Below are 27,046 nucleotides of genomic sequence, written 5' to 3' on the forward strand. Positions count from 1 at the left end.
TTATTGCAAATACTATTATTACAATATTGTAATGAAAATAGCACTTTGTCACATACTCTCTTTATATCGTTATAAATAACCGCATTCCATTGGGCTGCTTATCATAATCTTTTTACAAATCTGTTTCTATTGTTATGACTTTCCACTTTAATTTTTGTTGTTGTAATCACCTACAGCTCTATCTTTGTAAATAACCACAATTATTTCCATAAAATAAATTTCTCTAAGTGGAATTCAAAAGGTTATATTGAATACTGCCTGATTTCCAAATAGTTTATAGTGCTGTCAATAGTATGTGAAAACACACCCATTTTTCTGTATACCAAATAGCACCCACTATTATCATTTACTTAAAAATTGTCTATTTAACAAATGAGTAATGGTATCGATTAGTTTAAATTTATGTTTCTGTGTTTTACAAGTGAGGTTGGGCATTTTTCATTTATTTTAGTCGGTATAGGAATGAATTGCCTGAATTCTTTAGTCCTTAACTACTTTTTAAATATCTCATTTTGGCCAGTCATGCTGGCTCATGTCTGTAATGTCAGCACTTTGGGAAGTTGAGGTGGGAGGATTACTTGAGGTCAGGAGTTTGAGACCAGCCTGGCCAACATGGTGAAACCCCACCTCTGCTAAAAATAAAAAAATTAGCTGGGTGTGGTGGTGTTTGCCTGTAATCCCAGCTACTTTGGAGACTGAGGCAGGAGAATCACTTGAACCTGGGTGGTGGAGGTTGCAGTGAGCCAAGATTGTGCCATTGTACTCTAGCCTGGGTGACAGAGTGAGACTCTGTCTCAAATAAATAAATAAATAGTCATTTTGATTTTCAATTTAATTTTTCAACTGGATATACTTTTATTTTGTGACATATATTTTTATGCTTATCTTAAATTTAGAGATTATTAAATTCCCTCATTTATCTAATGGCAATCAGTCTTTTGAAAGGTGTGAACTACCAAAACAAATTTGTGATCTTCAGAGTCAGAGAGAAAGGCTTACAGATAAGGACTATCATACAATTCATGTACATTTTTTGTAGTAAAGATGTATAGCCATCTTTAGCCCAGAGCTTCTTAATACCTATTGCTCTCTACAAAGTTAATATTCTTTGCATAATACATTTGATTGTTTTATTTCCTTTTATGACCTTAGTCCAGCCTTAAGAGTTCTATAGAAGTACTTACTCTGGAAGTAACCACAGCAAATTAGAAGCAGCGATGCAGATTTCATGTAGAGGACTATGAGAAAAGAGGCAAGAAAAAACACTAGAAAACCAAAGCAGTCTGTAACCATTTAAGAAAAGAATACAAAGGCATCCCTGCCCATCCTGTAAATATTTATATAATCTGTTTAGTAACGTGGGGTAATTTAACCTTTTATAAACACTTTTAAAGCTCTTTTTTACAAATGTTAAGTTATATTACTGGTGGGACTTTTTACTTTATTAAGAAAATTCCCCTTGTGCTTTGGTCCCAACTCCTCACTGTTAAAGAAACTGACTCCATTAATTTTGCCGCTCTAACCTGTGTCATCAACTTCTATAGTGGATCGTTAACTCAACATATATGTTCTAATAAATCTCATCAAAAATAGCAAACTTCTTTTGAACACAATGTCCTTCTCTCGCTACCATCCCATTTCTCTGTCTCCTTTTGCAACCAAGCATCTTGACTATATTGCAGTCTCATTACAGTTTCTACATACATTCACTTCCCAGTACATTCCAGTATAGCTTTTAGCCTGCTCGTCCACTAAAGCAGCTGTGTTCAGATCATCAGTTACCAGTATGTGGTCAGATTGTCTGCACCATTTTCTTTCACCTTTCTTGACTTTTCTTCTTTCAACAGAATCCATATACACCATTCTTTTAAATTGACTTTATCTGTTGGCTCCTTTGATACTGTACTTTCCTAGTTTTTCTGTGAACTCAGTAGTCACTCTTCTGTCTCCTCTGCCGATGGATCCTACGCTAACAAATTTCTTAAAAATAATATGTGTTTTTCTACTGTGAAATGTACTATAAATATCAAGTCAAATTGGTTGATAGTGTTGTTCAAGTCTTCTACATCTTTACTGATTTTTTAATCTACTTAAACTATCAATTGCTGAGAGAAGACTGAAATTCTTTTTTTTTTTTTTTTTGAGATGGAGTTTCGCTCTTGTTACCCAGGCTGGAGTGCAATGGCGCTATCTGGGCTCACTGCAACCTCCGCCTCCCGGGTTCAGGCAATTCTCCTGCCTCAGCCTCCTGAGTAGCTGGGATTACAGGCACATGCCGCCATGCCCAGCTGATTTTTTGTATTTTTAGTAGAGACGGGGTTTCAGCATGTTGACCAGGATGGTCTCGATCTCTTGACCTCGTGATCCACCCGCCTCAGCCTCCCAAAGTGCTGGGATTACAGGCGTGAGCCACTGCGCCCGGCAAGACTGAAATTCTTAACTATACTTTTGTAGTAGTCCATTTTCACACTGCTATCAAGAACTACCTGAGACTGAGTAATTTATGAAGAAAAGAGATTTAATTGACTTACCGTTCCACATGGCTGTGGAGGCTTCAGGAAACTTACAATCATGGCAGAAGGTGAAGGGGAAGCAAGGCACATCTTACGTGGCAGCGAGGGGGAGGAAAGGGGAGAGAGAGAGGGCGCGCATGCACGCACGAGCATATGAGCAAAGGGAGAAGTGCCATACACTTTTAAATTGTCATTATCACAAGAATAGCATGGGGGACATTCGCCCCCATGATCCAATGGCCTCCCACCAGGTCCCTTCCCTGACTTGTGGGGATTACAACTCCAAATGAGATTTGGCTGGGGACACAGAGCCAAACCATATCAACTTGTATAGATAACTGTTTCTTCTTTCAGTTGTGTCAGTTTAACTCCATGTATTTTGAAGCTCTGTTTTTGGGCAAATAAAAATTTAGTATTCTAAATTTTTAAATTTCTAAACTGGTTGAATTGATATGTTTATGTTGATGAAGTATTCTTGTTTGATCATGTTGTTCAGTATCCTTACCGATTTTCTTTCTACTTACCAATTACTGAAATTTCCACTCAATCACATTTAAACTAAGAATCATTATGTCTTCTTAATGAATCAACCCCTTTGTCATCATGAAATGAATCTTTTTGTCACTGGTGAGATTTTGTTTGAAACGTTTTCTCTAGTTTTATTATAGCCATTTCAGTTTTCTTATGCTCAGTGTTTATATGATATTTATACATTATTTACTACTCTTAACCAAACATTTTATATATAAAGTGTATTTTTTGCAGTTAGCATGTTAGTCTTGTTCTTAACCAATCTAATAATCTCTTTTAATTGATTAGAAAGTTTACATTTAATGTAATTATTAATATAACAACCATATGATTGGGTTTAAACCTATCATTTTGTTGTTTTCTATGTGATCACTTTTTTGTTCCCTTTTTACTTTTTTCTTTCTTCCTTTGGATTGAGGATTTTTAGCACCTTATTTTATCTTTACTGTTTATGTTTTCAAGATACATCTTTAGCTTAGCATAATCTCCCTTCAAATAATATTATACCACTTCAGATATACCATAAAAACCTTACAACCATATTCAGTCATGCATCCCATAATGACATCTCAGTGAATTACAGACCTCATATACAGCAGTGGTCCCATAAGATAATAATGGAGCTGAAAAATTCCTCTCACTACCTAATGACATCGTGGTGTCATAGTGTAATGCATTCATCATGTTTGTGGTGATGCTGATGTAAGCAAAGCTACCACACTGCCAGTCCTTTAGAAGTCTAGGACATACGATTACGTACCGTACTAACGTGTGACAACAATAAGTGACTGCAAGCCTGGTTTATGTATTTTCAATACTTTACTTTTTATCATTATTTTAGAGTGTTCTACTTGCTTAAAGAAAGTGAACTGTAGAACAGCCTCAGGCAGGTCCTTCAGGAGGTATTCCAGGAGAAGGCCTTGTTAGCACAGGAGATGACAGCTCCATTCATGTCATTACCCTTGAAAACTTTCCAGATGTGGAGATGGAAGACAGTGATATTGATGATCCTGGCCCTCTGTAGGCATAGGCTACTGTGTGTGTTTGTGTCTTCATGTTTATAAAGTGAAAAGGTTGCAGTAAGCTAAGGTTAATTTATTGAAGACAAAATTTGTAAATAAATTTAGTGTAGCCTAAGTGTACAGTGTTGGTAAAGTCTACAGTTGTGTATAGTAATGTCCCAGGCCTTCACATTCACTCACCACTCACTCTCTGACTTACCCAGGGCAACTTCCCAGTTCCACGGCCTCCATTCATGGTAATTGCCTATCCAGGTGTAACATTTTTAATATTTTATATGGTATTTTGACTATACCTTAGTGTTTAGATAGACAAATATTTACCATTGTATTACAATTTTCCATATTATTGAGTGTAGCAACATGCTGTACAGGTTTGTAGCGTAGGAACAATTGGCTCTAATACATAGCCTAGATATGTAGTAAGCTGATACCGTCTAGGTTTGTGTAATTACACTCTGACGTTCTCACAATGACAAAATTGCCTAACAATACTTTTCTCGGAATGTATCTTTGTTAAGCAAAGCATGACTGTACTTCCATTCCCATCCTGCCTGTCCTCTGTGGTATTGTTGTCGGGTATTTTTCTACCACATATTATAAATTCCACAATACATTTTTATCATTTTTGCTTAAATATTCATGTATCTTTTATAGAAATCACAAATTGAGAAAGTCTTTTTATATTTACATATTTACTGTTTCTGACTTTTTTTGTTCTTTTGTTCAGAATTCAAGTATTATTTTTCTTCCACTTTAAGAACTTCCATTAACATAATCTTGCACAGCTCTATTGGTGATGGGTTTTTTGTTGTTGTTGTTTTTCAGATTTTGTTTGTATGAAAAGGTTTTATTTCACCTTCATTTTGAGAAGCTATTTTTACTAGATATAGAATTATATTGTCTTCTGGGTTGCATTGTTTCTAAGAAATATGTGAGCTTTCTTATCTTCACGTATATAGCGTATCTTTTTCCCTGGCTTCTTTTACAGTTTTCTTTTTATCACTGGTTTCTAGCACTTTGATTATGAAATGCTTTAGTAAGGTTTTTGGGGAGTGTGTGTGTGTGTGTGTGTGTGTATCCTGTTTTTGGGGGTTCATTGATCTTCTTGGACCTTTGGGTTTATACTTTTCATCACATTTGGAAAAGTTTTGGCTGTTACTTCAATTAAATATTATTTTCTGTCTGTCTCTACTCCCTTTTCTGTGACTCTAAATACATATATGTTAGACTACTTGATACCATTCCACAGGTCACTAAGATTATATTGATTTTGTGTTCAGTCTTTTTTTCTCTCTGTACTTCATTGTGGATAAATTCTATTAATATGTAGTCATGTTTACTTACCTTTTTCCTGCAGTAATATACTATTAATCCCACTCAGTGAAACTTTTATTTGATCTTCTATGTTTTCTCTTTAGTATCTTCCATTTCTTTCATTGTGTTCATATTTATCCTTTAATACTTTGAAAATCACTGGCTTAACATCCTTATCTGCGAGTTCCATCATCTCTGTATCTTTTTCTGTTCACTTATTTTTCTACTGGTTATGGGTCATATTGTCCTACTTCTTGGTGTGTTTTATAATTCTTTTTTTGAAGGTGAACTGTGTGAATATTGTATTCCTAGGTATCTGATTTTTTTCTTGTTACTGTCTTCCTGTAAAGAGTGTTGGGTTTAAGAGAGTCAGGTTGCTTGTGGATCTGTTTTATACTTTTAAACTTTGTCTTTAAGCTTTGCTAGGACAAGTGTAAAGTTGTCTTTATTCTAGAGCTAGTTCAACTTATTTCCAAGTCTGACCCCCCTAGGGCCTCCACTGCGCATCACAGGTGATCTTGAGGAAGTGCCTCTCTCCCAGTCAGTTTGATCATCTCCTCTACCTGCATGAGCTCTGAGCATTGTTCAGCCTACAGCTCCCCAGTTGTTTTGGCCTAGTTTTGTGAAGTTTCATTCTACATGTTCATGGCCTGTGCTCATCAAAGACTCAAGAAAACTACCTTGAAAAGTTTTGACATTTCTTTCATTTTATTTTAATGAATCTCTTTTCTAGTTCTACCTCCCTAAACTTTGATCTTTCTCTCATCAATCTAGCAAGGCTGCACCCAAAGTCCAGATATTTTCCCCAGGCAGAAAGCCAGTTTAGTGGAAGGGCTGACCTTATTCGTCTCCCTTCTCACAGGGATTACAGTCCTGCGCTGCCTGATGTTTAATACCTAAATACAAGGTCATGTCTTTTGTCCAGTTTTCTAGTTTCCTGTGGGAGATGAAGTCTGGCCATTATTACTCTCTGGTGGCCAGAGCTGGAAGTCTCTGGCAGATAAATGTTGTGATATTTCAAGGCTATATCCTGGACCTCCTCTACTTGCATTTGCTTCCCAAGTAATCTGGCTCCAGGGCTTTCAATATAATTTATATGCTGATGAGACTCAACTTTATGATTCTAGCTCTTTCCTACATTTTATTAACCTATTTCATCAATCCACTAATCATATCAACCAGTTGTTTCCTAACCTCTCTTCCTAATTCTGTGGCTGCCTGTGTGAAATTCATGGTCCAAAGAGAAACCAGAAGTCTTTTTTAGTATTATAAATTAAATCACAACCACGCTTAAGACTTCAGTGGCTTTCTGCTGCTTAAATAATATTCGGACTCTTTACCATGGTCTACAGGATTTCATATGGCATTGACTGCCTCTCTGTCTCACCCCAAAACCTTTTTCTCTAGCTCATTCTAGCATTTTTCCCTTGATACACTATGCCCTTTCCTGCGGTAGAGTTCACACTTGCTGTTACCTCGGCCTGAAATGAGCTGCTCTTTCTTCTTTTCAACTGTGACTCATTGTAGTCTTTCAAGTGGGGCCTTGGCTTCATTTCCATTTATAGGAATTGCCATCCCAAGTAATGTTAGACATCATCATCTTGGCCATCAGGTTGGAAAATTACAGTTACAGGACATGCTACTATAGTACATACAGGAAAATCTAATATAGTAGTTGTTTTTCGGCTTCACTTATTATGGTGATTTTATTTAAAGTATATTCTTAAATGCATGTAATCTTTTTTTAATGTTATAGACAGGATCGTACTCTGTCTCCCAGAATGGAGTTGAGTGGTGCAATCACAGCTCACTGCAGCAGCCTCAACCTCCTGGGCTCAGACAATCCTCCCACCTCAGGCAATCCTCCTGCCTCAACCTCCTGAATAGCTGGGACTACAGGCACGCTTCACCATGCCTGGCTAATTTTGAAATTTTCTGTAGAAACAAGGTCTTGCTATGTTGCCCAGACTGGTCTCGAACTCCTGGGTTCAAGCAGTCCTCCCACCTTGGCCTCTCAAAGTGCTGGAATTACAGGCATGAACCCCCATGCCTGGTCAAATGTACTTAATTTTTGAGTATCTGATAACATCTAGACATTTATGTATTTGTGATACATAGTGTGAGGTTAATCAGTACACCAAGGATTTGTCTTAAATAAGATGGACATTAGTATGTCTTTATGCTCTCAATTTACTTTGTTGAGTAGTATAAGAAATTCTCTAGGAGACTTTTGTGTTTACCTTGAGGATGTTGTAAATCTTGTCTATCACACCCTTTGAGAGGGAACAAATAAGTGAAAACACTTGTAATGCATTATGATAATTCCTGAAATGGAGAGATGAATGTGGGCTAGTGGGACCGCTAAAGAGGAAATGATTAGTCTGTCCTAGAACAAAGATTTCTGAAGAAGTTTGCATGGTGGATGGCATGTGGACAACAATTAAAGCAAAATAAACTGTCATGAACATGAGACAGCACCGGGTGTTTGAGGCATTGCAACTAGTTCTTAGTGACTAAAGTGTGAAGGAGGTAGGATTCCAGTCATTCTTGTTTGTAAGCTACAGTTTTTGAATTTGTGGGATCCTTTTCCCGTTTCTAGAAAAAGTCTCTCTCTTTTCGGAATAAAGGAATACAATGTCTTAAAAACGTAAAAGTAGAGCTGTTCTTGTTGCTCAGGCCCTCCCTTGTCCTCTTGCCCCTACCCCCATCCTCCACCTCACAAGCAGTTCCTTAGCCACATCTTTAGAGCCCTAGAATTCTGGGAATATGCTCTGTATCGTGATACTAAGGCATTCTTTTAATGTACTTTAAATGACTCTTTTTGCAGAAACTAAGACGTAATGACAGTAAACTGAATTACATGTTTAAGCAACCATACAGACAGTAATTAGTGGCTTAGTTGATCACTGTAAGACTGGCAATCAGAGTAATGCTGTGATTGCCACCATTCATCAGCAGGGCTATAAGTGATGACTTGGAATAACATGGTTATTCCAGAAAACTCCACTTCCTCTTCTGCTACGTATTTGTTTCTACCCAGCTTCAGACCAGAAGAACTGAAGATCACATCAAAATATATAGATTGTACTAGAGAGTATGCATTACAAATCAGCAAGCCACTAGTGACTATTATACATAGTTGTTAATATTGAGTATGAGATTTGTTTAAATGATAGTCAAAATGAAAAGGGAATTGTCAACTATGCCATATTCCCCAGAGGAGAGAAATATATAAGTTGTTCAGGAGAATAAAGGCTTTCCTTGCTACTTCCCTCTGTAAGAGATTTCTCTGCTGGAGTCTTCTATAACAGCCAATAAGTCCTGTAATCTGTGATAACTTCAATACCATTTCTACTGTAAATACAGTAGATGATTTTATAAAGTAATTATAAAGTGGTTTGCTAAATGAGGGTATAACACTTGAGATCACTGAAGGTTAGTTTGTAAAAGGTCAAAATAAAAGTCTAAAATTGTTTTCTCCTAATTTTGTTTAAATGAGGACAGACTCTAGATTACCAAATGAATTAACTGCTTGCCTTTGAAAGAGTGATATTTTGCAGTGTAGCTTTGAATAATGATTATTCAGTGAATAGCACTGCAAAGGCATGTCATGCAGTGCTCTGTGTTGTTGGTCGATAAAGGGCCATATAACTTAGAATTCCAGTGAGGACGTGACACAATTGATAACCTAGAATGAAAATGACCGTAACTCAGACTCTAGTCTGGTGGGCCAGTTAAAGTAGGTTACAGAGCAATTTTCACTCAAAGCTAGAACTTTGTGAAAACTTTTTTTGTTCATTCACCGTTGATTAGTGATCAGTTTGTTTTGAACCATAGAACCTTAACCCTAGAATTTGGCTATGGGTACCATGAAGAATGTTGTCTAAAATACAGATTCCTATACCTCACATATGAAGGTATTTGTTTTAATATGTCTGGAGCAAAGTTCAGGAATATGCATTTTTGGCACAACCATAAGTAATTGTGCTGCTGGTGGTCCTCATTCCTCACTTCAGAAATACTGCGACAGATCCCTAATTGCAGCCTGGAAAATGTTTAAAGTATGTTATATGTCAACCCTCCTTGACTGCTAAAAATATTAATAATGCCTCAAACGAATGTCTAATTTTGAGTGCTATGTCTTTCCAGTGAACTGTAATTATGAGCAGTTTGTCAAATACATTGATAAATAGTAAGTTAATTTTCTATATGGGGTTATTGGATAGCAAACAATATCATTTTGGAAAGTGGCTACTAATATGATACTTACTTCTTGGCAGTAATAAAAAAGAAAAGAAGTACCAAATTTAAGACCATATTATCAGAGTAATACAGATTATACTGAACTCTCTGTTACTGCTAGGATGTATGACTCTGACTTATTAAAATTTATGCAAAAGAGATAGATTCAAGATCAGAGAACAGCCATGCACTGTTCATAATTATTAATTTTTTCATCTTGAGAAATAACTGTGAACTACTTTGATTTTACAAAGTTATCTAATAAAAGTATACTAATTATTACTGTAGTAGCAGCTGGATAATAGTATGAATAGTATGCAGTATACTGTTCTAGCTGCTTGACATATAATTACTTCTCACAATGATCCTATGTGACAAATACTGTTTTTTTGAGACTGAGTCTCACTCTGTCACCCGGGCTGGAGAGCAGTGACACAATCTTGGCTCACTGCAACCTCCGCCCTCTGGGTTCAGGCGATTCTCCTGCCTTAGCCTCCTGAGCAGCTGGGATTGCAGGCGGCCACCACCATGACCAGCTAATTGTATTTTTAGTAGAGATGGGGTTTCACCATTTAGGCCAGGCTCATCTTGAACTCCTGACCCCAAGCGATCTGCCCACCTCAGCTTCTCAAAATTCTAGGATTACAGGCGTGAGCCATCGCTCCTGGCCATTAATACTGTTACTGTCTCCATGTTACAGATGGGGAAATTATGATGCAGAGAAGTGAAGTACATAGTGGGTCAGTATAGATTTTGAAGGACGTATGAGTGACATAAAAGTGATTGATCTAGTTTCTTACACAGAGACAAAGACTGATTAAAAGTCATTTAAATTTGTGCCTTCTATTTATCACTTACTTATCCATAAAATAACAGTAGCCTCTGGAGAAATAGTTCCTGCATTGCTATCTTATATGAAAACTTGCCTGGAAAACCTTGGAATTCATTGTAGAGGAATGTGGCATAAAATTTAGGTGTATTTGGAAGGCCGAGGCATGAGGATCACTTGAACCCAGGAGTTTGAGAGCAGCCTGAGCAACATAATGAGCCCCCTCCCATCTCTACAAAAAAATTTTAAAATTAGCCAGGCATGGTGCACACACCCACCTCTAGTCCCAGCTACGTGGGAGGCTGAGGTGAGAGGATCGCTTGAGCCCAGGAAATCAAGGCTGCAGTAAGCCATGTTCATGCCCCCATTCTCCAGCCTGGATGACAGAGTGTGACCCTCTCTCAAAAAGAAAAATTAGGCATAATATTTAAATATCAATAACTAGTTTAAAGGAGTAAAGAGTTGCTTTAATTTAAAAAAAAAGTGGCATAAACTGAATTAACACCACATACCTGTGGTGTGAAGTGACCAGAGTGGTAGGGTTTACAGCCCACTGATCAGACCAGTCTGACAAGTCTGGGTCCTTCCCATGTATTTGTTCATTCAGTCTCAGTCTCTCCACCTGACTCCCCCTCTCTCTCCCGCCTCCCTCTCTCCCTCTTTCTTTCTTTCTCTGTTCCTCCCTCGCTTCCCCCGCCATCCCCCTCAGTCTTATTCCAGCTGAGAACTATGACTCATGAAACATAGATAAGCATTTCTCCTTTCTGTTGCCACAACTGTTCTCTGATCTTTTGGTGAGAACTTTTCTAGGTTCAGAATTCCCAGAGTCAGCATGTTTTTCGTTCCTGAAAGTATCGTAAGCCAAGGTCTGGGTCTATTTTCAGTCACCATTATATCCTCAGCATCTAATACGTGGTTAATGCCCAAAAAATTCTATCTGTGGTTAGAATGTATTCATCAGTTAGGGACTTTCGACATGTTATTGCTTTGTACCTTACCAAATCTAGCTTTGTTTCGATAAAGGCCAAAGAAGTCCACCAGTAGAAGATAATGCTGAAGCATTGTTTAAAGTCCATTCTTTACCATAAAGCTTCTTCTTTTCTTTGTCCTGTTAGGGAGAATTCATCAGAGATGGGTTTTGATTAAAAGCCTTTTACAAGGAGGCTTTTAAAAGTGGAAATCAGTCTAGGGAACCACTGTTCCACCTTCAGAAGGAACAAAGGTAGAAACAAATGATAAGCAATTTAAAGCCAGTGATAACGGTGTTTTATTCTTCTCTAAAGAACAACTGTTTCTTTAAAAGTGCAAACTGGTTAAGCATGTGTGGTGGTCCCCACAAGTGGATACATGATGTATTTGCGGAGTTCCCCATTCCCTCTGCTTCTCCCTCTGAGTCAAGCTATTGTAAGACAGATTCATTAAGTGAACAAATACTTACTAAATATCCACAATGTGCCAGCCACCATTCTGAATGCTAGCATTACAGTAATAAGGAAAACAGACAAAAATCCTGTGCTCATGGAGCCAGTCTAGTTGGAGAATACACATGATAAAATATACGATCATCAGTAATTGGAAAAATTGAAGCAAGCCTGGGGAAGAACGTTTGTGTACATGAGCTCCATTTTTCCTCCTCCTTATCTGGAGCCAACTAGTCAGGTATGAATTTATTCCTTAGAGGTTACTCCTGACTGGGATACATGCCTTCATCATGCACTAAATGGGCTATAGGCCCACATAGATTTGTAAAGATTCAAATCAAAACTTTGCATTTGTTATGATTTTATAAAGGGAAATTATCAATATATTTTTTCAATCAAATTTTTTAAACTAGTAAAATTTTCAAGATTTGATTGATCTATAATCCCATGAAATCTGAAGGAGGTTGAAATAGAGAATTACCTCCTAACTCCACTTTATTTGCAGCCAGTTAAGATGACATAAAAGTCAGTCGTGGCCAGACGCAGTGGCTCACACCCGTAATCCCAGCACTTCGGGAGGCCAAGGTGGGTGCATCACCTCAGGGCAGGAGTTCAACATCAGCCTGGCCAACATGGTGAAAACCTGTCTCTACTGAAAATACAGGATCAGCTGGGTGTGGTGGCACACGCCTGTAATCCCAGCTGCTAGGGAGACTGAGACAGGAGAATCGCTTGAACCCAGGAGGCAGAGGCTGTGGTGAGCCAAAATTGCGCCATTGCATTCCAGCCTGGGCAACAAGAGCGAGACTCCATCTCAAAAAAAAAAAAAAAAAAAAGCAGAATCAGATAAAGATCATAATATCAGTTTTATTTCTGATAAAGCTCTACTGGAGAGTGTGGCTTAGATCTGGCCTAAAATCATGCCTCTCAATATTTTCCTTCAATGAGTAGTCCTTGGAATATGAAGAGCAAACCTTTTTAACCCACAGTAAGGGCTTTATACCCATCAAGCTCCAGTAGCAGGGAGACAGAGTGAGACCTATCTTGTCCCTAGAAAGCAGGCATAGGTCTGAGCTGTTTGTGTTTACCACAAGGCAACAGAAAGGAAGCAGGATATTCACACACTTCGTGGCAGGCAGATCTGAGAAAGAGAGCAGGAAGGACACACACTTCATGGTCAGTGCCCTCTTGCCAATTTGCCCTCAATCAGCTTGTGTTTCTTCACTTTAGGTGTTAGCGAATAAGGGATGGAGTGAGAGCAAATGTGTTTTGTGGTTACTTTTTTCCCTTCTGGGGAGTGGAGTGGAAAACTGATCTCCTTTATGAAAACTTGAGAATTTCTTGTTATATAGCAAATGCAAAGTGGCAAAAAATGATTGATGTATAATTCACATAAATAGTACGTGCACCTTAGATGTCTTTTGATTTGTTAAAATATTCCATTCTTATATAATGTTCATAGTTTTTGCCTTTGGGAAGTGTTCTTGATTTTTAAATTAATGTTTTAAATCCATTTTGAGCCTGATTGATGGGTTGAAGTAAGCAGATACTCGCAGAGGTTATTCTTGGAGAGCAGCATCATCATTGAGTTGCAGTGAGCAGAGGCTAAACAGATGTGCTCATCCTAAGCCGCTTGGTAGCATAACTGGCATACTATACTTCATAATTTTATATGAAAAATACTGAAGCTCAAAGAGGGAATTAGAATTATTTTGAGTAGAATTTTTTAGATGAAGTTCTGTTCATGCAGGTAATACTGAATATATTCACTGTGTTATATGGTTCTCTACATCTTTGAGAAAAATAGAACTGAACAGCAATAAAAACTAAAGGAAAGATTTTAAGAAAATATTTTAGGGTTCCCCAAAATATTGCTCTCCCGTTTGAATTTATAATGGTACCAAATACTATATACCAATAATTTATAATGGTACTGAATACTAGATACCAGATACTAAATACCAAGTAATTTTTTTCAAGATTGTTACATGTAAATTATCATGTAATTAATGTATTTAATTAATGTAATTAATAATTAATGTAAATTATCGTGTAACAATCTTGAAAAAAACATAATTTACATGTAACAATCTTGAAAATAACTACGTGAAGTAAGATCTTAGGCCGTGTGTTATAGATGAGCTCTTATTTTCAGAAAGATTTCCTTCTATGGATGTTAAAACTACATGATATTGTTTAAACAACATGAAAAAAGTTAGTAGAATAAGAATTATAGAACTGAAAGTGTTCTTTTATAAAATTCTCTTGACCAACGATGAATAACCTTGTTTAAAACTTACTAATCTAATATCCAGAATCCACGAGGAACTCAAGCAAATAAGAAAAAAACAAGTAATCACACCAAAAAGTGAGCAAAGGATATAAATAGATATTTCTCAAAAGAAGACATACAGACATCCAACAAACATGAAAAATTGCTCAACATCACTAATCATCAGGGAAATGCATATTAAAGCCACAGTGAGATACCACCTTATGCCTGCAAGCATGGCCGTAATTTTTTTCTTTTCTTTTCTTTTCTTTTTTGAGACAGAGTCTCGCTTTGTTGCCCAGGCTGGAGTGCAGGGGTGTGTTCTCTGCTCTCTGCAGCCTCTGCCTCCCAGGTTCAAGCATTTCTCCTGCCCTGGCCTTCCAAGTAGCTGGGATTACAGGCATGCACCACCATGCCTGGCAAATTTTTGTATTTTAGTAGAGACAAAGTTTCACCATGTTGGCCAGGCTGGGCTCACACTCCTGACCTCAAGTGATCTGCTCACCTTGGCCTCCCAACATGCTAAGATTACAGGTGTGAGCCACTGTGCCTGGCCAAGAATGGCCATAATTAAGAAGTCAAAAAATAGTAGATGTTGGCTTGGATGTGATGAAAAGGGAACCTTTTTTTTTTTTTCCTTTTTTTACAAAATGACAGTTTTTATTCATTGTCAGAAAAGGGAACAGTTTTACACTGCTAGTAGGAATGTAAATTAGTACAATTGCTATGGAAAACAGTATGGAGGTTCCTTAAAGAACTAAAAATAGAACTACCATTTAATCCAGCAATCCCACTACTGGGTGTCTGTCCAAAGGAAAAGAAGTCATTATATGAAAAACATACATACATACACACACACCCTGCATGTTTGTAGCAGCACAGTTTGCAATTGCGAAGATAGGGAAACTACCTAAGTGTGCCTGTCAACTAACGAGTGCATAAAGACAATGTGGAATATATGTACCATGGAAGACTACTTAGCCATAAAAAGGAATGCAGCAACTTGGATGGAGCTGGAGGCCATTCTTCTAAGTGATGTAACTCAGAAATAGGAAACCAGATAGCATATGTTCTCAAAAGTGGGAACTAATCCATGAAGACAGAAAGGCCTAAGAGTGATATAATGGACTTTGGGACTCAAGTGGGGAAGGGTGGGAGGCGGGTGAGGGATAAAAGACTACACTGGGTTTTTATATACAATTTCAGTGTACACTGCTTGGGTGTTGCATGCACCAAAATCTCAGAAATCACCACTGAAGAACTTAGCCAGGTAACCAAAAATCACGTATAGCCCAAAAACGATTGAAATTTTAAAATTGTTAAAAAGATCAAAAGGAAAAACTGAAAATAGATAAATAAATCTACAGGGGAAAAAAGGCTCCAAAGCCATGGGGGAGTAGGTGGGAGAGAGCTTATAAGTCTATCAAGGAGTACTGTGGTGAACATAAAAGGCTCATCCAGTTGATAGCTGTCAGATTAGTGGGTTGGTATACACCAATTCCAGGAGGTAAGTTGTCAAATTACATGACCACTTGAATTTCCTTCTAACTGTATTATGCTAAGTTATGAAAGTTATTTTGGTTACCAAAAGGAAAGAATTGAGATTATTTTACCAGGGCCAAAATGTATCTTCGCCTAAAAAATATTGCATTATTTTGTGTAGTCCCCTCAAATTTAAGTATGTAATGTATATGTGCCATTTATCGATAAGCAGGTATCTAAGGAAACCATTTCTGGTACATACTGCTATTTTATGATATACATGGTCAAACCACTGAAGTAATAAACAAGGAAAGTGTAGATTCTACAGATAGTGGGAAAGTCAGCAAAAGAAATACTTTCAGTACCATCACCAAGTGATTTAACAAGCAGTGTACTTTTACCAACTTGTAGTTCATAACAATTTTTCCCTTGAGTGTGAGAACATTTAAATTAGGTTCAAATAATGGAAATCTTTTTTATTCTCAAAAACAGATTGTACCAATAAAATTGGCCAAGTATGTAAATTTTCATTCATATGCTAAGCATTGTGTTTTCCTCACAGGCTCCCATCTGGTGAAGAGTTCCTATCAGTGCCTTGGTAGTCATGTTTCAAACCTCCCAGATTCCTTTAGGGCTAACCCAGCGTAAGAGTTATGTATGTAATTCGTTGTTTCATAGCCCTGTCTATCTATCACATTCTCATTGTTGAAAGGTTGTTAGATAAAGGCAATTTCTATTATCCTTCGTCTTATCCAGTACAGATTCACATTTTCAACACCTCAACTGTGCTTTTTTTTTTCTGCTCAACTTAGTTGGCTGAGTTCCTTCTTACTGTTCCTACAAACATGTTCAGCATTAACATCAGAGTGCTTGTCCTTCCAGTCTTCTGTTCTCGTGAGAAAGGTTCCACTCACAGTCCCATGGTCATGGAAGCAATGATAGGCTTCTCTCTATACTGATTTGAGGTCCCTGGTTTCACCAGTATGTGGCTAACCAGCAATTCCTACAATCGAGTGATACAAGAGGCCATGAATTATGTGTGGTGTTGCTTAGCCAAGCTTCAGACTAACATGCTGTAGCTTTTGGGCAAGACCGTATGAGCTGACCATAGGAAGATGAGAATAACATTTAACAGAAACACTATGCAAGGGGAACAAATGGGTCGTGAGTGAGGAGAAAACAGTAGTTTCTAGCACTGCCCAATTCCTGACAGATTTCCAATTCCATTCCATGTGTATACCTGAATAGATACCTCTCCCACTTTTCAAAGATAGTATCAGGGAATTCCTGTGCTAAAACCCAAGCATAACCCCCAGGTTTAGTTTCCTGGGGAAAAAGACTGAGCTAAATTTTAAGAGAATTAGGGTCTAGGCTTTTGCAAGTCACCTTTGAATCCTCTTGCTCTAAAAATATTTTATATATGTGTGTGTGTATATATATATATATATATATATATATATATATATATAAAATATAATATAATATTTTTTGCTCTAAAAATTATATAAAATATATTTTTAGATTGTAATAAGCTCTAGTTTTTTCTCATTTTCATGTTTTAATTCTCTTCCTCCTAATAAGAAATTCATTGATTTTTATTTTAGATGTTAAGGACATGTTCACTTCCAGATCTCTCAAAGCTGTTCAGAACCCTGATGGACGTTCCCACCATAGGAGATGTTCGTCAAGACAATCTTGAAATAGATGAAATTGAAGATGAGCATATTAAAGAAGGACCTTCTGATTCTGAAGACATGTAAGTAAATGTCATTAGCAAAGACTAGCATTAAAAGAGTTTCTGAATTTATGTGTAAAAAAGGAGGGGATGACTTGCCTAGCTCTTTTTTTAGTCATTAACCTCCGCTTTTATGTCTCCTGCATATTATTTTTATTTATTTATTTTAAGACAGGGTCTCACTCTGTCACCTAGCTGGAGTGCAGGTTGGACATAGTGGCTCACACCTATAATCCCAGCACATTGGGAGGCCAAGACAGGAGGATTGCTTGAACCCAGTAGTTTGAAACCAGCCTGGGCAACATAGTGAGACCAAAAAAAAAAAAAATTTTTTTTTTTTTTTTTTTTTTTTTTTTGAGACAGTCATGCTCTGCCACCCAGGCTGGAGTGCAGTGGTGTGATCTCAACTCACTGCAACCTCCAGAGTTCATGTGATTCGCCTGCTTCAGCCTCCCAAGTAGCTGGGATCACAGGCGCTTGCCACCACGCCCGGTTAATTTTTATATTTTTGATGAAGATAGTTTCACTGTGTTGGTCAGGCTGGTCTCAAACTCCTTACCTCAAGTTATCTGCCCACCTCAGCTTCCCAAAGTGTTGGGATTACAGGCATGAGCTACCACGCCTGGCCAAAAATTTTCTTTAAATAGCCAGATTTGTTACCACACGCCTTGCAGTCCCAGCTACTCAGGTGGCTGAGGTGGAAAAATCACTGGAGCCCAAGAGTTTGAGGCAACAGTGAGCCATGATTATCCCACTGCACTCCATCCTGGGCAGCAGAGTGAGACCCTGTCTCAAAAATGAAAAATAAATAAGCTGGAGTGCAGTGGCATGATCATACCTCACTGCATCTTCTCCTGGGCTCCAGCAATCTTCCCACCTCAGCCTCCCAAATAGCTGGGATTACAGATGTGAGTCACTGTGCCTGGCCAAGTTAATTTACTATTGCAGAAAAATTAACTTATGAATTTAGTGTAACCTAAGTGCATACTGTGTTTATAAATCTATGGTAGTGTAAAGTCCTATGATAAGTATCCTATAAAGTTTACCATTTTTTATCTTTTATTCCATATTTTCACTGTACCTTTTCTATGTTTAGATATATTTAGAATAGACAAATACCATTGTGTTATAGTTGCTTTCAGTATTGAGTACAGTGATATGCTGTCCAGGTTTGTAGCTTAGGAGTAACAGGCTATACTGTATAGCCTAGTTAAGTAGTTAGCACAACAATGAAATTGTTGTATAGTGTATAGCCTACATACCTAGGCTGTTGAAACTATAGAACACAGCCATGAATTGCTTAACAACCGGAAACATTCTGAGAAATGCCCATAACAATGCATTTCTCAGAACGTTTCCTTTTTTAAGCAATTCATGACTGTGCTCTACAGTTTCCCAGGAGAATGACCAGAAAGCTCTACCTCTCCCTCCTGTCATGTGTGATTTGAAAGCCGTGGCAGTGGGGGACTAGCAGGTAGACTAGTTTCATATGTGTGTGTCCACATGTGTGAGTGGACACATGAGTTCTGCATGTAATTGGATTGTTTTCACTAACTTGCTTTCTTTGTGATTCATGGGGAATCCTGAATCTAGGAGAGAAATTTAACAAGCAGCACCTCTGAGAGCTGTGAGGAGTGATAGCCCCTCAGATAATAACCTTCCTTTACCTCGTCCAGCATTGGTCAACCTTCTGAACCCCTCAGACCTCTTTTTGGGGTAATAAAACCAAAGTATCCTAGAGTAAGGTGAGCAGGTAGTGTGTTCAAATCGCCTGGAGAAAAAGTTCTAAAATATTAGAATTTTTAGAATTTATTTTGTGATTTCTTTGAACTTAAGTTTCTGCTTTTTACTTTTACCTTTAGAAAGAACTTCTATTTTGATCTGATTCAAAGTGTGTCACTCTCACAATGTTTTCTTCTGTAATGAGTTAGGTAGGATCAATGCAGCTGGCACGTTTTCTGGTTTTGGGGTTTTTTTTAATCCTTGCCCTTGCTGCTTAAGTTTCTAGTGAAACTTTATTTTAAAAAGATTACCTTTTTCCTTTTTCTTAAGAGTTTTGTAGATTTTTACTAATGACTTTACAATCTAGAAGAAAAGTTACCTTTTTACTTTTGTTTCTTATGCTTGACTGTGGTCATTAAACACTGAAATACTGTTTTTATTAATCTTATTGGAGAATATAACAACATTCAGGATTTTGGTTGTTGAAGTGCTGAGTAACAGTCTTTTCCCCAAAAATTTTATGACATCATTTATTTTTATCTGAATGAACCATAGCTTATTTGTGGCTTGTGTTCGTTTATTTTTTTTCTTTAGGCTGCTAAGTTTGTGTTATGCATGTGTTTTTTTAATGAGCAGTTGATGACAGATTTTATTTTAAAATTTATTTATTTATTTATTTATTTATTTTTTGAGATACAGTTTCGCTCTTGTTACCCAGGCTGGAGTGCAATGGCATGATTTCGGCTCACCGCAACCTCTGTCTCCTGGGTTCAAGCAATTCTCCTGCCTCAGCCTCCTCAGTAGCTGGGATTACAGGCACGCGCCACCATGCCCAGCTAATTTTTTGTATTTTTAGTAGAGACGGGGTTTCACCATGTTGACGAGGATGGTCTCGATCTCTCGACCTCGTGATCCACCCGCCTCGGCCTCCCAAAGTGCTGGGATTACAGGCTTGGGCCACCGCGCCCGGCCTATTTTAAAATTTAAGTTAGAAGCCTTTAGTATTAACTGAAAAATTTGAAAACCAAGTTATTTATAAAGTAAATTATTTCATATTGATATAGGGAAATTTCACTTGATGTTTGTCTTTGGGGGAAAAAATGTGGTTTTGGTCTAAATTTTAGTCAAGGTTTTATAAGAAAGCCAACTAAAAACTGAATTCAAGACCAGATTTTTTTAAGTACCTTAAAGTATTCTGGTGCTCATTTAGTAAAAGATCTTAATCTTCTCATACTTTCTTATAGTGGCAAGTTTAGCTGCCTCAATTAATACTGTCTGCAGAGGGGACTAATTCCTCTAGGCTAGCTACTAGATTTTATAAACAGGTCAATATTTACTCATTGTAGTGATGGTACATAGCAGGTGTGCCTACTACATTGATTTTTTTAATAAAATTTTTTGGGGAGAGACGGTCTCACTTTGTCACCCTAGCTGGAGTACAGTGCTACAATTGTAGTTCATAGCAACCTTGGACTCCTGGGCTCAAGCAGTCCTGCCACAGACTCCCTAGTAGCTAGGAATACAGGCACGTGCCGCCGTGTGCAGCTAAGTGTTTTACAATTTTTTTTTCTATGAAGAAGGTCTCACTATGTTGCCCAGGCTGGTCTCAAACTCGCCTCACGCAATCCTCTTGTCTCAGCCTCCCAAAGGGCTAGGATTATGGGCATGAGCCCCTGCACCCAGCCTAAATTAGTGTTGCAATTATATATTAAGTTAAATGCTGCTAGGGGGATGATTCAAGAGATTAGACACTTTTTTCTCATTCTAATTAGATATTTTGCTTTTCTTTAGCTCCTATAAGTAAAATTGTAGGAGTTTGTACATATAAGTACAAAATATATTTCTACATAAAAAGATTATTTACTCTATGAATGGAAATTATATTGACAGTCTTGCACAGTAATGGTTATATTTTAGTTCTTCAGTAAATATTTGATTTGGTCTAAACTTTTAGAAAGGCCTTAATTACCCTTGTGCCCTGTTACGCATTGTCTTTCTCAGAGATGAGATCCTTGGCTTAGTTAAATAATCTCTTTCAGAAGTCTCAGACATCTAAAACATCAGTTAACGCCTTTAGTCTACAAACTTTTCCATTTACATACCATGTTAGGAGAGAGAAGCAAATCATCCTAAGAGGAAAAAAGTTTCTGAGTATGTTTCTCAGATACTATAGAAGCGATCAAAGACCTAGATTTCAATGCTCTGTCATGTACTGACTGTGTGGCCTTGAGCAAGTCATTTAAACACTTAGGTCAATAGTTTCCATGTCTCTAAAGTGAATGTGGTATGGACAGAATTTGAGTAATAGGATAAAACTGTTTAATAAACGAAAGTTCTATATAAATGTATGGTATTATTTGTTTAAGTTATTTCATTTTAGCTATAATCCCATGAAAATAGAATTAATATTCTGACCAATACTTTGGAAACAAGATTCTCCGGTGAAGAGTTGTGGTGGTTGATATAGGCTAATTACACAGAAAAAGTTACTTATTATGTATTTTAGAACATTTTTATGAATAAGCATCTAAGATAAGATTTCTGGTGACCATTTTATTAACTGGGTCATCCTGTTAACATGAACATGTGATTCCCTAAATATTTCAATTTCTAAAAGTTCAAATGCCCAGTGGACATTTATATGGAAAGCCTTTTGTATAGTGTCCAGCTATTAGCCACATAGAGATTCTGAAAATTTCAAAATTTCGTAAAAGAGAAAATAATTTATTATTTGTTTTAGAAAAACATCTGTAGTCTGGCCTCTTAAAATGTCAAAACATTATTTCAGAATTTGAGCAATGAGTAACATTGAGAGTTATATAATCCTCTTTGGCAAGTTGGGATCATTTTAAACAAATCATCTTCTGGCTTATGTATTCCAGAATATGTGTTATGTGATATATTTATCAACTGTATTCATCCTCAACTTACGGGTGAAAAGCAATGAAGGATTTTTCCAGATTTCTTGTTATCTACTATTAGGATTTTTAAGTAGGAGTAAAATTTCAGCATGAGGTAGTTTTAGTTGTTGAACTTTGTAAATTTCAATGTGTTTGAAACTTTTAAACTTTTATAATTTTAGTGTGTTTGAAGAAACTGACACAGATTTACAAGAGCTGCAGGCATCGATGGAACAGTTACTTAGGGAACAGCCTGGTGAAGAATACAGTGAAGAAGAAGAGTCAGTCTTAAAGAACAGTGATGTGGAGCCAACTGCAAATGGGACAGATGTGGCAGATGAAGATGACAACCCCAGCAGTGAAAGTGCCCTGAACGAAGAATGGCACTCAGGTAGGTGCATCATCGGAGTTTTGGATCTTTTTCTTTTATAGTTTACAAATATTTCAAGTAGAGTATATTTTTCTAATCTTTGCTATGAACCACCTTCAACTTTAAATACAACTGAAGCATGCCTCTGGGTCTCTCTCCTTTTTCATTCTTTTTCTTTTCCTACAAATGTGTGATTTTCCATTTCTTTCCCATTAAATTTTTTATTTCCTATTATGCCAATGCTTTTTTGAAGCATTTTAATTCTAATCTCCATTTCTTGACCAATTTTTCCAGTAATAAAGATAATAACGTTGTTTTCTTAGCATTCTACATTTTAGAAAGAGCGTCTACATATATTGGTTAATCAGCAGGTTTTACAGTGAAAGCAGTTTTTAAAGTATGAAAAACTCTTTTTGTAAATTTGGAAACTTTCTCTGTTACAGCATTACCCCCCAAGATGCACAGAAAGTGTGTCTATTTCAATAACTATATTAATTTAGGAAGAAAAGTTAATGTGAAAAGATTAATTTTTTTTCAAAATGTCTTGAGCATGTACATGACAAAACATATTGGCCATTTATAATTTCTAGGTGCTTTGCTAACATGTAACAATGTATGTCTTGGGTTGTCTACCTTCCCCAGGCTTTTCCATGGTATGGCCTGCATTTATTACCAACTTTTGAAAATAGTCATTACGGTTAGCTGCTTCAAAGAAGAACATGGGGGTGTGCTTTTTCCATTTTTTATTCATTTAAATAACATCTCTAGGAATATTTTTATTCCAAGCTGATTTATTTTTTATGTGTATAAAGGAAAAGTAATATTCTTGTTTAGACAGATTTAGACATACTTTTTGCCATATAAAGGACAAATATTTAAATGACAAAAACCGTTTATATTGAAAGTAGAAGCAGTCTACTTCAGTGACATTATTCATCTGTCCTAGAATTTTAGTCTATTAGGGTAAGAATTATCTTATTCAGTCTTATTTTTTAATCAAAATACCTATTTTAATTTTGTTTTTAGATAACAGTGATGGTGAAACTACTAGTGAATGTGAATACGATAGTGTCTTTAACCATTTAGAGGAACTGAGACTTCATCTGGAGCAGGAAATAGGCTTTGAAAAATTCTTTGAGGTTTATGAGAAAATAAAGGTAGGTAAAAAGTCAATTAAAACACTTAAAATGTGCTCTGAAGATTAGAGAAATGTTGATGTTCTTTATTGGTCATTAGATTTATTATAAACAAAAAGTGAAGTCTATAATTAGAGAGTTATTCAAATATTAATTTATATTTGGGAATTTGGTATAGGCTATTCATGAAGATGAAGATGAAAATATTGAAATTTGTTCAAAAATAGTTCAAAATATTTTGGGAAATGAACATCAGCATCTTTATGCCAAGATTCTTCATTTAGTCATGGCAGATGGGGCCTACCAAGAAGGTAAGATTTCCTCACATGTCTGTATAATTTTCAGTAAATGTGAGAAAACAAGATGATACATGTATATGAATCAGCTTAAATCACATCCATTTTGTGAAATCTGCATGGGGACTATATTACTTCTAAGCAATTATAAAATCAACCTTGTCATAAAGTTTCACTGACTTAAGTCCTTTAAGTCCATATTTTTAATTTAATTTAACATTTGAATGAGATTTTTAAAAATCTTACTAGACAGATTTTTTGGACAGCTGTAGCAATTAGAATAATCCTAGCTGGGTGTAGTGGCTCATACTTGTGATTCCAGCTGCTTGGAAGGCTTAAGTGGGAGAATTGCTTGAGGCCAGGAGTTTGAGACCAGCCTAGACAACACTGAAGTGTTATCTCTACGCACAAAAAAATTTTTAATTAGCTAGGCATGGTGGCGGGCACTTGTAGTCCCAGCTGCTCAGGAGACTGAGGCTGGAGGATTGCTTGAGCCCAGGAGTTTGAATCTGCAGTGAGCTGTGATTTTGCTACTGCATTCAGCCTCGGCAACAGAGCCAGACCCTGTCTCTGAAATGAGTAAGATTATAAATTAATATAATTCTTTGTTTTGTTTTTTATTTTGTTTTTTGAAACAGAGTCTTGTTGCCCAGGCTGGAGTGCAGTGGCGCCATCTAGGCTCACTGCAACCTCCACCCGCTGGGCACAAGCGATTCTCCTGTCTTAGTCTCCCAAGAAGCTGGGATTATAGGCATGTGTCACCACACCTGGCTAATTTTTGTATTCTTAGTAGAGACAGGGTTTCACCATGTGGGCCAGGCTGATCTTGAACTCTTGACCTCAGGTGATCTGCCTGCCTCGGCCTCCCAAAGTGCTAGGATTACAGGTGTGAGCCACTGCGCCTGGCCCTAGAATAATTCTTATCAAGGATGTAGTATTCAATTTTGTGTGTGTGTGTGTGTGTGTGTGTGTGCGCGCGCGCGCGTGTGTGTGTGTGTGTGAGATGGAGTCTTGCTCTGTTGCCCAGGCTGGAGTGCAGTGGCACAATCTCATCTCATTGCAACCTCTGTTGCCTGGGTTCACGTGATTCTCCTGTCTCAGCCACCTGAGTAGTTAGGCCTACAGGTGCCATCACACCTGCCTAATTTTTGTACTTTACTTAGTAGAGATAGGGTCTCACTATGTTGGCCAGGCTTGCCTCAAACTCCTGACCTCAAATGATTAGCCCTCCTTGGCCTCCCAAAGTGCTGGGATTACAGGCATGAGCCACTGCACCTGGCAAAACTTTTAAACACAAAAAGCAATAGGTAAAATTTGGAACAAGAATTTATTTCTAGATTATTTGCCCAAATATTAATCTTATTAATTTAAAGGTTTAATTCATAGACTAAAATTGAGGGTTTTAAATGTGGACACTTAATTTTAGCAATAAAAATGTTTATAAAATTTATTTATATTCCATACAAAATTTGTTTGCCTATTCATACAAAAAAGACTAAGATTGCCTTTAAATATACATATAGTACAAAATAAAAGTGTTTTTTTCTTTTAAGTTTGAATGTCAGATCAACAAGTAATTGTTTTTCTTTAATTTTTTTTTTTTTAATTATACTTTAAGTTCTGGGATACATGTGCAGAATGTGCAGATTTGTTAAATAGGTACACATGTGCCATGGTGGTTTGCTCATCTATCACCCCATTATCTACATTAGGTATTTCTCCTAATGTTATCCCTCCCTGAGCCCCCCACCCCACTGCTATTCCTCCCCTAGCCCCCTCACCCCTCAACAGGCCCCAGTGTGTGATGTTCCTGTTCCTGTGACCAAGTATTCTCATTGTTCAACACCCATTTATGAATGAGAACATGCAGTGTTTGATTTTCTGTTCTTGTGTCAGTTTGCTGAGAATGATGGTTTTCAGCTTCACCCATGTCCTTGCAAAGGACATGAACTCATCCTTTTTTATGGCTTCATAGTATTCCATGGTGTATATGTGCCACATTTTCTTTATCCAGTTTATCACTGATGGGCATTTGGGTTGGTTCCAAGTCTTTGCCATTGGGAACAGTGCCAAAATAAACAGAGATGTGCATGTGTCTTTATAATAGAATGATTTATAATCCTTTGGGTATATACCTAGTAATGGGATTGCCTGGTCAAATGGTATTTCTATTTCTAGATCCTTGAGGAATCACCACACTGTTCTTCCACAATGGTTGAACTAATTTACACTCCCACCAACAGTGTAAAAGCATTCCTATTTCTCCACATCCTCTCCAGCATCTGTTGTCTTCTGAGTTTTTAATGCTCACCATTCTAACTGGCATGAGATGGTATCTCATTGGGGTTTTGATTTGCGTTTCTCTAATGACCAGTGATGATGAGCTTTTTTCATATGTTTGTTCACTGCATAAATGTCTTCTTTTGAAAAGTGTCTGTTCATATCCTTCACCCATTTTTTGATGGGGTTGTTTTCTTGTAAATTTGTTTAAGTTCTTTGGAGATTCTGGGTATTAGCCCTTTGTCAGATGGATAGATTACGAAAATTTTTCCTCATTCTGTTGGTTGCCGGTTCACTCTAATGAAAGTTTCTTTTGCTGTATGGAAGCTTTTTAGTTTAATCAGATCCCATTTGTTTATTTTGGCTTTTGTTGCCATTGCTTTTGGTGTTTTAGTGATGAAGTCTTTGCCTATGCCTGTGTCCTGAATGGTATTGCCTAAGTTTTCTTCTAGAGTTTTTTTCATTTAAATCTTTAATCCATCTTGAGTTAATTTTTGTATAAGGTGTAAGGAAAGGGGTCCAGTTTGAGTTTTAAAAAAAGGTTTGGGGAAAAGTAGCATATTGGACAAATGAGCACGAGCAGTATAACATGCCCAGGAATGAAGAATACAAACTTCGTGTTCAAAAGGTCTCCACTTTTCTAAAAACAGGAAACAAATTTGGTGCTGATCGTTTTCACAAAGCAGAAAACCTAATTAATTACATGAGTCACAGTATTCATGTGACAAAACATTTTAGTTGCTTAGAGGACAGCTATTTTTGGTATTGAAACCAAAGGAACAATTTTCCCATGATCTTTAAAAAGAGGGCACTATCATACAGTGTTCCTCAAACTTGAAGAACATATGGATCCCTTTAAGGGGCAAAAAATATTTTTTCCAGGCATAAGAATCCAAGAGTCTATAAACCCTAGTAAAAAAAACCCAAGTCTTGGTCGTAGAAATTTTCTGTCAGTTGTGAATTATTACTGTAAAACAGATG

The 27,046-nt window shown here is 37.0% G+C and overlaps 1 protein-coding gene across 9 annotated transcripts in view; it reads left to right on the forward strand.

Moving 5' to 3' along the window:
* The window catches only part of NEK1 (NIMA related kinase 1), a 214,063-nt gene that overhangs the window by 181,148 nt on the left and 5,869 nt on the right, over positions 1–27,046 (forward strand). For all 9 annotated transcript variants that reach the window (XM_074396985.1, XM_039479149.2, XM_039479148.2 and 6 more), the window contains 4 exons: positions 17,231–17,382; positions 22,166–22,374; positions 23,380–23,510; positions 23,668–23,800. In XM_074396985.1, the coding sequence (XP_074253086.1) occupies positions 17,231–17,382; positions 22,166–22,374; positions 23,380–23,510; positions 23,668–23,800 (625 nt within the window). The remainder of the gene's footprint in view (positions 1–17,230; positions 17,383–22,165; positions 22,375–23,379; positions 23,511–23,667; positions 23,801–27,046) is intronic.

This window comes from Saimiri boliviensis, chromosome 3 (assembly GCF_048565385.1).
Source record: "Saimiri boliviensis isolate mSaiBol1 chromosome 3, mSaiBol1.pri, whole genome shotgun sequence".
Taxonomy (NCBI): Eukaryota; Metazoa; Chordata; class Mammalia; order Primates; family Cebidae; genus Saimiri; species Saimiri boliviensis.